Raw genomic sequence first — 12,909 nt, 5'->3', positions numbered from 1 at the left:
TTATTGGGCAAAGAACTATATTTGGTAACTTCTGGTAATATTTCGAGAAAAGTTGCAAATTTACTAGATTAAAGTGGCAAATCTACAAGAAAAAAAGTCACAGATTTAAGAGATTTAAAGTGGGGAAAAAAGCAACTTTTTTCTCCCAGATTCACCACTTTAAATCTCATAAATCTGCGCATTTTTTCTCGTAGATTTGCCACTTTAATCTCGTAAACGTTTTTCTCAAAATATTATTTTCGTATGTTTTTTTTTTTTTTACACATTCTGGCAGTATGTAATATCCTCCAATATTCTCTAGGGTTGAAATTTGGAATTTGCAAGTATTTCAATGAGTGCCCTAATAAGGGTTAAAGTGGTGAATCTACGAGAAAAAAGTGGCTTTTTCCCCACTTTTTTTTCTCATAAATCTGCAACTTTTTTTTTCTTGTGGATTTGCCACTTTAATCGAGTAAATTTGCAACTTTTCTCGAAATATTACCTGAAGTTATCAAATATAGTAATATTTCGAGAAAAAAGTTGCAAATTTACTAGAATAAAGTGGCAAATCTACGAGAAAAAAAGTCGCAGATTTAAGAGATTTAAAGTGGCAAATCTGTGCCAAAAAAGTCGCAGATTTACGAGAAAAAAGTGGGAAAAAAGCAGCTTTTTTCTTCCAGATTCACCACTTTAAATCTCATAAATCTGTGCATTTTTTCTCGTAGATTTGCCACTTTAATCGAGTAAATTTGCAACTTTTTTCTCAAAATATGAGTGCCCTATTAAGGGTTAATCACAAAAAGCTACTATTACTTCCTGTCGCTAAAAAAATGCTGTTTTCAAAATAAGGGCACAGAATCCACCAGAGAACTTACAAGAAGACTATCAAAATAAGATGAATAAAACATACAATAACCTTTATTCTCCTTTACAATATTTCATTAAAATATGATTATGATCAGTGTATATGATGGAGTATCGCCCACCCCTACTGTCCACATGGTCTGAAATGCAGCAGTAACCTTTGTAAAGCAGCTAACATCTATTTCACTGACTTGTTTTTTAACTCGTCCTATCTCCGTCCCTGCAGGCAGCCGTCCCACGGTCCAGTATGTGGCGTCCCTGTCCGAGCTGCCCCAGGCCCTGCAGCCGTACTACACCCAGGGCTACGTCCTGGCGGCGCTGCACCCCATCATCCTGTCTGTGGGCCGGACCCGCTCGCTGCCCTTCAGCCTGCTCTACAGAGCCATTCTGGCCCGTCCCAGACCCAGGTACACTAATCAGAACCCTCTCTAACCTAAAACCTGAAATCAAGCTCTATTTGAACTACTTATCCATTTTAATTTATCCTTACTTTGAAGGATTTCCTTCTTGTTGTATGTTTAGGCACATATTTATAATCTTGATTTAACCCTTTATCAGGCAAAGAACTATATTTGGTAACTTCAGGTAATATTTTGAGAAAAAGTTGCAAATTTACTAGATTAAAGTAGCAAATCTACAAGAAAAAAGTCACAGATTTAAGATATTTAAAGTGGCAGATTTACGAGAAAAAAGTGGGCGAAAGAAGCAACTTTTTTCTCCCAGATTCACCACTTTAACCCTTAATAGGACACTCATTGAAATACTTGCAAATTCCAAATTTCAACCCTAGAAAATATTGAAGGATATTACATAGAATCTGCTACTTTTTTTGGCGCAGATTTGCCACTTTAATCTAGTAAATTTGCAACTTTTTTCTTGAAATATTACTGATTGACTAAAATTTCACAGTTTAATGTCTTTATTCAGTACCAAATACTGAATAAGTTAATTTTTTAGGACTTAAAGTAAGTGAAATTCTAAAAATGTTCAGTTTAGTAGGGTGTGAAATTAATATTTTGAGAAAAAAGTTCATGAGATTAAAGTGGCAAATCTACGAGAAAAAAATGTGCAGATTTATGAGATTTAAAGTGGTGAATCTGGGAGAAAAAAGTAGCTTTTTTCCCACTTTTTTCTCGTAAATCTGCGACTTTTTTGGCGCAGATTTGCCACTTTAAATCTCTTAAATCTGCGACTTTTTTTCTCGTAGATTTGACACTTTAATCTAGTAAATTTGCAACTTTTTTCTAGAAATATTACCTGAAGTTACCAAGTATAGTTCTTTGCCTGATAAAGGGTTAATAATGTTAGTTATATAAAATGATAATGGACCAGGAATAGACCCAGTTTCTGTTGGTTCTCCCTGTAAGACTGTAAGCAGGGATCATCTAGACATAAAGATCTAGTTAAAGTAAAGATCAACAGTATTAAATTGAATTAAATCCAGTAGAGATTAGTGTAAACATGCTGTGTGAGCGTCCACATGTTCACCTCCACACGCTCGAGTAAAGAGATGAATGATGGATGAAGCCAGCTGCATATTTAATGAGGTGCTGTGTTGGAGGTCAGACTGGTGTTCAGGAGACGATGTTTTGGTTTCACTTCTTGATTTCTATTGGTTAGAAATCCACCCAACAACAGGGTCCCCCAGCGGCCAATGGGGACACAGTATCTCTGATCCCTGAGGTTTGATTGGCTGGGTCGCTGTAACTACGATGATGATTTTTATTTCATGAGATGGTAGTAAAAGTTAATTTTTAATGATGGTTTTATTCAGAAAAAAAAAGAAAGGCTGCTTCTTTATATTTAAACTTAAAATATGGAGGGCATTATTATATATTATTATAGACAATTATTGAACTCCACAGCAAATAAAATGTATAAATACAATATAAGATCAATATATAAATATGATACTGTACTGCAGAATAAATTACCCAGCAGTATAAAGTAGCCACCATCATTTAAATGCTGCAACCACAGAATTTACAAGAAGACTGTCAACATAAGATGCCTAAATAAAACATACAATAACCTTTATTCTCCTTTACAATATTTAATTAAAACATGCAATAATAAGATCAGTGTATATGATGGAATAGTGGCCTTAGAAGATGTGAGAGGCACCAAATATGGGCTTTCATGAGAAAAAAATCTCCCCCTAGCCAGATATTTTCCAACGCTGTCTGGCTGCTCCATGGTCCAACGACTGAGCAAGATGGGCAATTTGGCGGCCATTATGATATGCAAATGAGAGTCAAAAACTCAAAATTTTACCATTTTTTTTGGATGCAGCACCCTTCAAATAAGTAAAGTAGGCCAGTTCCTGACTTGTACCCATAAATGCTCCTCACTTAACTTAACTTGCATTGTAGCGAAATCCGTTTCAGTTTCACAGAAATTTGAGTGATTCCGTGGCTATTCCACGGATTCCTGTGAGACCAGGTTCTTTTGTTTGAACCACTGAGTAATCTTGCTGCAGCATTCTGAGTTGACTGACGGCGGTCTAGAGCGGAGATACTTAGTGAGGAGAAAAGTGAGTTACAGAAATCAATACGAGATGAGATAGATGCATGTATGAGCATCTCAAGTTCAGCTTTTGAAACTACAGATCTCAGTTTACTGATGTTGCTAAGATGGAAAAAACAAGATGTGGTCATGTCATGTAGGAGTTAATTCACATACAGAGTAGAGACGTGGAATAGGATCACAATCAATCAATCAATCAATCAATCAATCAATCAATCAGACTTTTCATACAAGAGAGATGCAACACAAAGCGCTTTACATAAAAAAGAAAGGAGAAAATAATGATAATAAAAAGATTCCGACTAAATGGAAACAGTCGTTTATGTTTTAGTGTCTGCAGCTCGCTGACAGTCACATGACCTCTGACCTCCAGCTGGACCCCCCAGACCCCTCTGATAGGTGTTTCCTGTGTGTTTCAGTAAACAGATGGCGTCGATGTGCTACAGCGTGCCGATCCTGAAGGTGGAGGAGTGGCCGCTACCTGGAGACTCTCTGACCGGAGACACGGTGCGGGCGCTCATCGACAGGGTCAGTGATGTCATCAGCACGCAAATAAAACATGAAAACAAAGGTCCTTTAGGCCAGCTGTTCTCAACCTTGGGGTCGGGACCCCAATTGGGGCCGCGAGATGATTTCTGGGGGTCGCCAAATCATTTTGGAAGTCAGCTCTGTCTCCACTGTGTTAAAGTGTTTTAGTCTTTTTGGTCATTTCATGTCTTTTTTTGGTCATTTTGTGTCTTTTTTTGGTCATTTTGTTTCTTTTTTTTGTCATGTTATGTCATTTTTTTTGTCATTTTGTGTCTTTTTTGATCATTTTATGGTCAATTTGTGTCTTTTTTGGTCATTTTGTGTCTTTTCTTAGTCAATTTGTGTCTTTTTTGTCATTTTGTGAAAAAAAAAAGCTGCTTTTTTCTCACTTTAAATCTCTTAAATCTGTGACTTTTTTTTCTTGTAGATTTGCCACTTTAATCTAGTCAATTTGCAACTTTTTTCTCGAAATATTACCTGAAGTTACCAAATATAGTTCTTTGCTTGATAAAGGGTTAAATGAATATATAAACCAACATATCAAATAATGGTATAAATAAGAGTTATGGCAGTTAAATTTCTGGTGTTGATAAAATACTAATAGTCTTGTTGTGACACTGATCTGATGTTTCAGTGTTTCTGTCTCCGGCAGGTGAACAGCAGCGCTCGCGGCGGCGTTCGCTTCGTGGGCTCGGTGCTGCAGCAGGTGAGCGGGGTCACTAACGGCAGAGTCCACAGCCCCAAGAGAGGCTGCCGCTCCCCCCCCCACTCCCCCCCTCGTACTCCGCCCGGCGACAGAGAGCTGGAAGAGAACACCTACAGTCCAGGTGAGACTCAGCACTTCTCTTTTGAGTTTGAGTTTATTTATTTAAAACAGGGACAATACATATTAATTAACATATACCTGTAAATATGCAATGATGTCAATACCATAACCATAGCAATAAAATCAATAAAACAACGATAACAACAAGTTGGCAGTTGGCCTTCATGGCCAGAATGAGCAGGAGGAGAGAAAACGTGTCCTTGAGCACAATAGAACAGAAAATAAAAAGAAAAGCAAGAACAATAAAAAGTATAGTGGATTTTAGGAGATGTTTTAATATTTCACCGTGGATCAATTCATGAGAAACCCCTCTCACAGGACATTTACGGCTCTGTAACGTCTCCTTCCACTATGAACATGCCCTAAACTCTTAACCAAAAAAAAAAAAAAGAAAAACACTGAAGGGAACGTTGTAGCTGGTGTCAATTATTTTATTTCATTTTTTTCCATTTGAGGCCTCTATTGATGTTTTTAAATGAAGCTTTGAATGTTTGTTGTCATATTTATGACATCCTTAAACAGAATCCGTCATACACATTAAACTGCCAAACTTCACAGCATCAATAAACATGTTTCCAGCCTTTACAAAGGACAGATTTGGTCCTTTTAGTGAATGGTGGCTTCCTTCTGTCCTTCCCCAAGAAAATGTGAAGGTTTTTAACTTAAAACTTCTACTAAAATGTTTGCCCTGTATATCAAAAGAGCAAATATATATATATATATATATGAAGATCATTCTCACTGGACTGCACTTTAAAAAAAAGTAATTGTGCACAAAAATGAAACGTCATTATTGTACAAAATAATAGTCTCATTGTTTCAATCAGTGTATTTGTATCTTCCAAATAAACTTAAATTAGATTTTTTAAAATAAGCTAAAATAAAGGTTTTGAATGCTTAAATATCATCTTTGCCTTTAAATGTGCCCTGCGCGGCTGAATGTTGATGACTTTGTAAACAAACAAACATGTGAAGGTCAATTTATCGACTCCGGAAAAAATATTGTGTCCATTTTTGTTTATCAAACAATAAGTTGATATATTGGTCATTGTGACAGGCCTAAAGTTAAATTAGCAATAATACAGTGAAGAAACACTCTCATACTGTTATAAGCAATAGATAGAATGTAAATAGTGAAATAAAGATCAAATACCTGACGCTGTGTCCCTCCTGGTCCTGGTCCAGACCTCAGGCTGCTGGTCTTCTTCCACTCCTGGGCTCCGGGCTGCGCCCCCCTGGACTCTCTGGCCTGTCAGTACCACCAGGGGGCGCTCTCCATGCGCGTCTCCAGGAAGGGTCAGGTGGTCAGCTCGCTGGAAGCTGATTGGCTGGAGCTGACTGCTGCCTACTACTGTAAAGGCTGGTCGCTGGTGGACTCCTTCGTGTACTGGGACACGCCCAAAGGTTGGTTTACCTTCAACTTCTTCAGTCTGAAGCAGAAAGAACAGTGTGTAAAAATACTGCATTACAAGTAAAACAATAATACAGGTACATCTCAGAAAATTTAAGAATATTGTGAAAAAAGTTGAATATTTTTCGTCAGTTATGTCAGAAAGTGAAACTCGTATATTACATAGATTCATTACACATAGAGTGAAATATTTAAAGTCTGTTTTTCTTGTCATTTTGATGATTCTGGCTTACAGATAATGAAAACACAAAACTCAGTGTCTCAGGAAATTAGAATATAACATAAGATCAATAAAGAAAAGGATATTTTAAACACAAATGTCAGTCTTCTGAAAAGTATGTTAATTTCTATACACTCAATACTTGGTTGGGCTCCTTCTGCATGAATTACTGCATTAACCCTTTATCGGGCAAAGAACTATATTTGGTAACTTCAGGTAATATTTTGAGAAAAAAGTTGCAAATTTACTGGATTAAAGTGGAAAATCCACAAGAAAAAAGTCGCAGATTTAAGAGAAAAAAGTGGGAAAAAAGCAACTTTTTTCTCCCAGATTCACCACACAAAACTCAGTGTCTCAGAAAATGAGAATATTACATAAGAATAATAAAGAAAAAGGATATCTTAAATAAATGAAATATTGGACACTTAAATATTTTAATGACTCAAAAATCTGAAAAAAAAGACTTTTTCTCATATAAAAGTAAAAGTAAACATGATGGAGAATGTTGTTTCAAAGTGAAAAATCAGGATCTTAAAGGTGTAGTTTTTTCATGCGGAGCCACTTGAGATACTTTGTGTGTGTGTGAATGAGTTTTATTGGGAAAGATGAAAACAGAAAACGTACACAAACACACGGAGTCACTTCCTGTTGTGTCTGGTTCCTCTCCTCTTTCCCGCTGCTTCTAAATTTGGCGACGTCTTCCCGCCGACCTCGCCAACCTCACTTCCTGTTCCTCTGTGGGGCTGCAGACATTATCATTAGACCCCAGAGGCCTGAAATAAATGGATACACACACACACACACACACACACACACTTAACCTATTTGTGATAACTGGGTCATTGTGAACCTGAAGACTTTCTCTCATCCTGTTTCCTGTGAAACATTTACTCTCATTCATTTGCCACCTGTCTGAGTTATAAATGTGGATTATTATTGATAATAATAATAATAATAATAATACCTTTACTTATATAGCACCTTTAACCCTTTAAGGCACAGAACCATATTTGGTAACTTGAGCAGACATCTATAACAGGTCTCCTCATAGAACCATATGGGTTTCTACATCACAGACAGTGACACTGTGGCATCTGACCAATCAGTAAATATACAAGATTTAAGCTTTAGCTGAAGAGAAGCTAAAATGGGAGTAATGTGTCTGTCGTCTGTTAAAACCAGTAAGGAGCCTCGCTGCTGCATGATGAACCAGTTGGAGGCCAGAGAGTGATTACTGGTTTATGAGTTGTAATAATCTAATCTGGAGAATATGAGTGTATGTGTTACTTTTTCCAATCGGAGCATGAAAATGACTTTTTTGATTCTGGATATGGTTTTGAATTGAAGGAAACTACTGAACTACTTTATTGATTTATGTTTTTCTAAGAGGTTTGAGTCAAAAATGACTCCTAAATTACGGGCGGTGGGTGTTACACAGTTGGCATAGGAACCAATGAGGAGGTTAGGATGGAGCTGGTGTGAACGGGAGGATTAAGCAATATGACTTCTGATTCTGAGTAATTTAGTTTCAGGAGATTTTGTGCCATCCAGCAGTTCATAATGAGGCTGATAAGATTTAAGATTTAAGATTTGACTTTATTAATCCCACAATGGGGAAATTTCTTCGTTACAGCCGCAAAATTTCACACAATTTTTAAGATAAAAAAACAATCTAAGAAAAGACTAACCCTTTGATGCACAACATGGGTCAAAAATGACTCATTCATCCAAATTTGATTTAAAATTAGATGACCTAATACTATAATAATAGTAATTTGTTTCAAATAGTTACTTTCCACACTCATATATTTAATATATTTAACATGTTTGTGTATCATTTTGTCACACATACACTGTATCTGGTAGGTTTTCACAGCGCTTCACTTTTTCATTCATTTTTTTTTATGTTTCAGCCTTATTCCAAAATTGATTAAATTCATTTTTCCTTAAAATTATACACACAATACCCCATAATGACATTTTTGACCCATGTTGTGCATTAGAAGCGTAGTGATACAAAAAGCGTTTTTATTCAAAAAGTAAGAAATGAAAACAAAAAATTAGAATGTATGATGATCAAAAACAAATTGATTTCGGGAAAACCTGGAATACTGAATGATGAAATTAATTTATTGTAAAGATAAAGAAAATTAAAAACTGAGTCGGGTCACTTTAGACCCATGTTGTGCATCAAAGGGTTAAACAATATACAAAATATACAATAATAATATACTATATACAACTTAGTGCAAATTAAGTGGAGAATGTGCAGAGTGCAGATTATATGCAAAAATGTTCAGGTTGTGCTGGTGTTGAACAGCACAATCTGAACATTTTTGCACATATAGAAACATTTCTACACATCTCACAGAGAGTTGTTGTGTGTTTCAGGCGAGCCGGTGCCTCGTTCTCTGGAGGGATTGTTTGTGTACGAGGAGAGAAGCACGGCTCCGCCCGCCAACGACACCATCGTGGTGGAGCAGTGGACCGTCATCGAGGTGTGTGTGTTTGTGTGAGTGTATGTATGAGGTGTGTATGATTTAATGTCAGTGAACTATACTAAAATGCGATGACATCAAATGTCTAACATGCGCATGTAAATTCCTTTCACTGTCAGTGGGCAGACGTCATGTAGGCGTTGCCATGGCGGCAACCTCCGTGTCTGAGCATGGAGGCCAACCAGGAAGTGCCTTAAGCCTTCAAATCCACCGAAAATTCCAGCAGGGGGTGCTAAATTTGGCTGCAAAAAAAATCTGCCCATTCATTTCAGTGCAAAATTTGAAAACTTCTCATTTGATTTATTACCTCAGAAAAGATTTTCAGGACAACACTATGGTCTCAATCGCTAGTAAAAAATCATCTTCAAGACAATTTGATGTCAACAGTTCTAATAATGGCCCCATTTAGAAGAAAATAGAAGATAAAGAATCGTATGATTTGGGGCGGGGCTACCTTTGATTGACAGGTCACTGACAAGGCGAGCCGTCACCAGGAGAGAAGCAGAACAATGCGTATCCACGGCAACGTGTCAATAAAGTTATATATAACGTTATATAGATAGAAAAGAGGACGATTAACGGTTTGGTGTCATATCTTTGACCCTTTCACTGTATTTTCACTTAATGACAGTTTATTTGAACGTGTACTAGTACTAGTGAGTACTAGAAAAGAGGGGCCCGGTGTAATGTAATGTTAATAAGCATCTTGTAAGGACTTACAAGGGCCTTATTACTTGTTAATTAATGGTTATTACAAGGACCTTAATATAAAGCGTTACCAACATGTTTTATTGTGACGGGTCTAGTTATAACCAACTATCCTGCCTGGTTTAATCTAACTGTGTTTCTACTGTCTGTATTTTTTTCTCAGGGCTCCAACGTTAAAACCGACTACGGGCCTCTGCTCCACACGCTGGCTGAGTTCGGCTGGCTGCTCACCTGTGTGCTGCCCACGCCCATCATCCGCCACGACAGGTAGAGTAACACACTCTGGATCTCTAGTTATGTGTATGATCATTTAGGTTGCTCAGAAAGGTAAATTCCGTGTGTGTGTGTGTGTGTGTGCAGTGATGGAAACTTGGCCACCAAGCAGGTTGTGTTCCTGCAGCGGCCGGTCCGAGGTCAGACAGCAGGACAGAACAGGAACCAGGTGAGAGTCTGACTCATTATGGGATTATTCATTCACTAAATGTAACCGTCACTTGTTGTGAGGAAATATTCCAACCAGAGCAGGAACGTCCCTCTCTAGCTTTAAACACCTCCTGAAGACCTTCAGAGAGCATCTTCTCTCCTAGTGCCACACCATAACTCCACTCTTTAACCCTTTATCAGGCAAAGAACTATATTTGGTAACTTCAGGTAATATTTCGAGAAAAAAAGTTGCAAATTTACTAGATTAAAGTGGCAAATCTACAAGACAAAAAGTTGCAGATTTAAGAGATTTAAAGTGGCAAATCTGCGCGAAAAAAGTTGCAGATTTACGAGAAAAAAGTGGGAAAAAAGCAACTTTTTTCTCCCAGATTCACCACTTTAACCCTTAATAGGACACTCATTGAAATACTTGCAAATTCCAAATTTCAACCCTAGAGAATATTGGAGGATATTACATACAGCCAGAATGTGTAAAAAAAACATACGAAAATAATGTTTTGAGAAAAAAATTTACGAGATTAAAGTGGCAAATCTACAAGAAAAAATTATGATTTATGAGATTTAAAGTGTTTAATCTGGGGAAAAAAGATGCTTTTCCCACTTTTTTCTTGTAAATCCGCGACTTTTTCACACAGATTTGCCCCTTTAAGTTTGCAACTTTTTTCTTGTAGATTTGCCACTTTAATCTAGTAAATTTGCACCTTTTTTTCTTGAAATATTACCTGAAGTTACCAAATATAGTTCTTTGCCTGATAAAGGGTTAAAGAATCCTCACTAGCACTTATTGATGCACTAATGGCTCTTACTGCACTATACCTTGATGTTTGCTTTTATTCTTCCTGTAAGTCGCTTTGGATAAAAGCGTCTGCTAAATTACTAAATGTAAATATTATAAAACAATGTATGCATTTAATCCAATAGTGTGTTATTAATAAGGCAGAAGCAGTAATGATCATTGTTGGAAAAAAAAATGTCTGCGTCAAAAACTGCAATCTGTATTTATTTTATATTTAAAAGGTTTTTCCTGTACCAGTCTTGTAATAAATAGTGTAACTGACTCCCATCCTGCGAGAATCCCACAAGAATCCTTAAAAAATGTCTGTCAGCCAGTAATAGATCCAGCTGTGAGCCAAGCTGCAGCTCCAGGTTCCTGTTCATGAGTCCACAACGCCCCCTGGTGGCGTTCTTTAGATTGTCCCGTTAACTGGGAGACATCCAAACATTTTCATAACATACTCCAAAAAGGTACTGTCTCTATGAATAATGTAACGACAAAATAACATAAAAGAAATATTTATACTAATTAAGTGCAGGAAATCGTTAAGAATTCTTTGGGGTGGGGGCGAGCTTTGTTTTGTCCAACGATGAAGAATTAATAGAATTATATTGTTTTGTTTTTGGTCTTTTTTTTTATCATCAAAACAATATACAGCAACCACCCTCAGAATCAAATATTCAGGAATATATTTAGATAATATTATAGTATAGTATTTTTCCACAGGTTCTTGTTGGTTTATTTATTTAAGTTTAAGTTTAAGTTCATGTCTAATGAGGTTTTCTGATGAAAGTGTTGCATTTATAATAATATAATATTATTTAAGAATTATATTTCTGATTATCATCACAAAGCCTCATGTTATTCTGAGATGCAGTGAAGAAATCATCAGGCAAAGAACTATATTTGGTAACTTCAGGTAATAATTCGAGAAAAAAGTTGCAAATTTACCAGATTAAAGTGGCAAATCTACAAGAAAATAAGTCACAGATTTAAGAGATTTAAAGTGGCAAGTCTGTGCGAAAACAGTTGCAGATTTATAAGAAAAAATTGGGGGAAAAAACAACTTTTTTCTCCCAGATTCACCACTTTAAATCTCATAAATCTACACTTTTTTTTTGTGGATTTGCCACTTTAATCTCGCAAACTTTTTTCTCAAAATATTATTTTCGTATTTTTTTTTTTACACATTCTGGCAGTATGTAATATCCTCCAATATTCTCTAGGGTTGAAATTTGGGATTTGCAAGTATTTCACCCTATTAAGGGTAAAATTCAGCTATAATCGTCATGTATTTAGTGTCATACTCTGTTAGATGCTGTTTTTTACGTCGTTTTGTAGTATTTGTAGTATTTGTATAAGCTCTCAAATACTTTTTGAATTTCATTTCTATCTGCTACAGAGGCTGAAAAATCTATTATTTAGTAGAAGCGTTGACACTTCTGTTGAATTTCCAGAAAAACTTCAGGTTTTAGGGGCTTATTTTAAAATCACCCAGAGGTTTTACAGTTGTTTTAGGCCTTAATGGGTTAAATTCAGCTATAATCGTCATGTATTTAGTGTCATACTCTGTTAGATGCTGTTTTTTAATTGAAGGAGGAATGCAAAACCTTGCACCAGCAAAATTATCATCACTTGTTTTTATTGTAAAGTGGGTACTTCCTGTCCCTGACCCGTCTCCTGTCTCCGTGTCTTCTAGTCTCTGTCGGTGCACAGCGATGTTTCCAGCCGATCAGTGAGTCGAGCGGTTAGCAGCCCCGTCCCTCCAGAGGAGCTGTCTCCCACCGCCGGGGGCATCGGGGGCTTCCCGGTGTTCGGGGGCGGCTACCCCAGCGCCCTGTCCCACCTGGAGGAAGGAGGCTTCGAGCAGGAGGAGGGGAAAGCTGAGGTCACCTGCATGTGAGGACGCAGACTCACTGCTGACGGGTCACTGAAGGAAAAAAGACCCGAACTCGAGAGAGTCCACAGACCTCCTCGTTCCTTTAACAGAGACTTTAATGTAGAAGAACTCAGCACTTTTTTAAAAATGTTTTTAATGAAGCCATAATGATAATGAGGTATTATGTACATTTATGTTTAAATTTTTCAAAAACATTTTTTTGGGGGAAACACATTTATCAGGCAAAGAAC

The 12,909-nt window shown here is 36.9% G+C and overlaps 1 protein-coding gene across 1 annotated transcript in view; it reads left to right on the top strand.

Moving 5' to 3' along the window:
• Positions 1-12,909, top strand: part of rftn2 (raftlin family member 2) — a 31,938-nt gene extending 19,029 nt beyond the window's left edge. Inside the window, exons 2-9 of the mRNA XM_059342726.1 lie at positions 1,070-1,250; positions 3,789-3,897; positions 4,550-4,724; positions 5,909-6,127; positions 8,746-8,852; positions 9,724-9,827; positions 9,921-10,002; positions 12,479-12,909. Coding sequence (XP_059198709.1) covers positions 1,070-1,250; positions 3,789-3,897; positions 4,550-4,724; positions 5,909-6,127; positions 8,746-8,852; positions 9,724-9,827; positions 9,921-10,002; positions 12,479-12,682 — 1,181 coding nt within the window. The 3' untranslated portion in view covers positions 12,683-12,909. The remainder of the gene's footprint in view (positions 1-1,069; positions 1,251-3,788; positions 3,898-4,549; positions 4,725-5,908; positions 6,128-8,745; positions 8,853-9,723; positions 9,828-9,920; positions 10,003-12,478) is intronic.

The sequence above is a fragment of the Centropristis striata genome, chromosome 10, assembly GCF_030273125.1.
Source record: "Centropristis striata isolate RG_2023a ecotype Rhode Island chromosome 10, C.striata_1.0, whole genome shotgun sequence".
Lineage (NCBI taxonomy): Eukaryota > Metazoa > Chordata > Actinopteri > Perciformes > Serranidae > Centropristis > Centropristis striata.
Note: the sequence above shows the minus strand (reverse complement) of the source record. Positions and strands in the feature narration are given on the sequence as shown.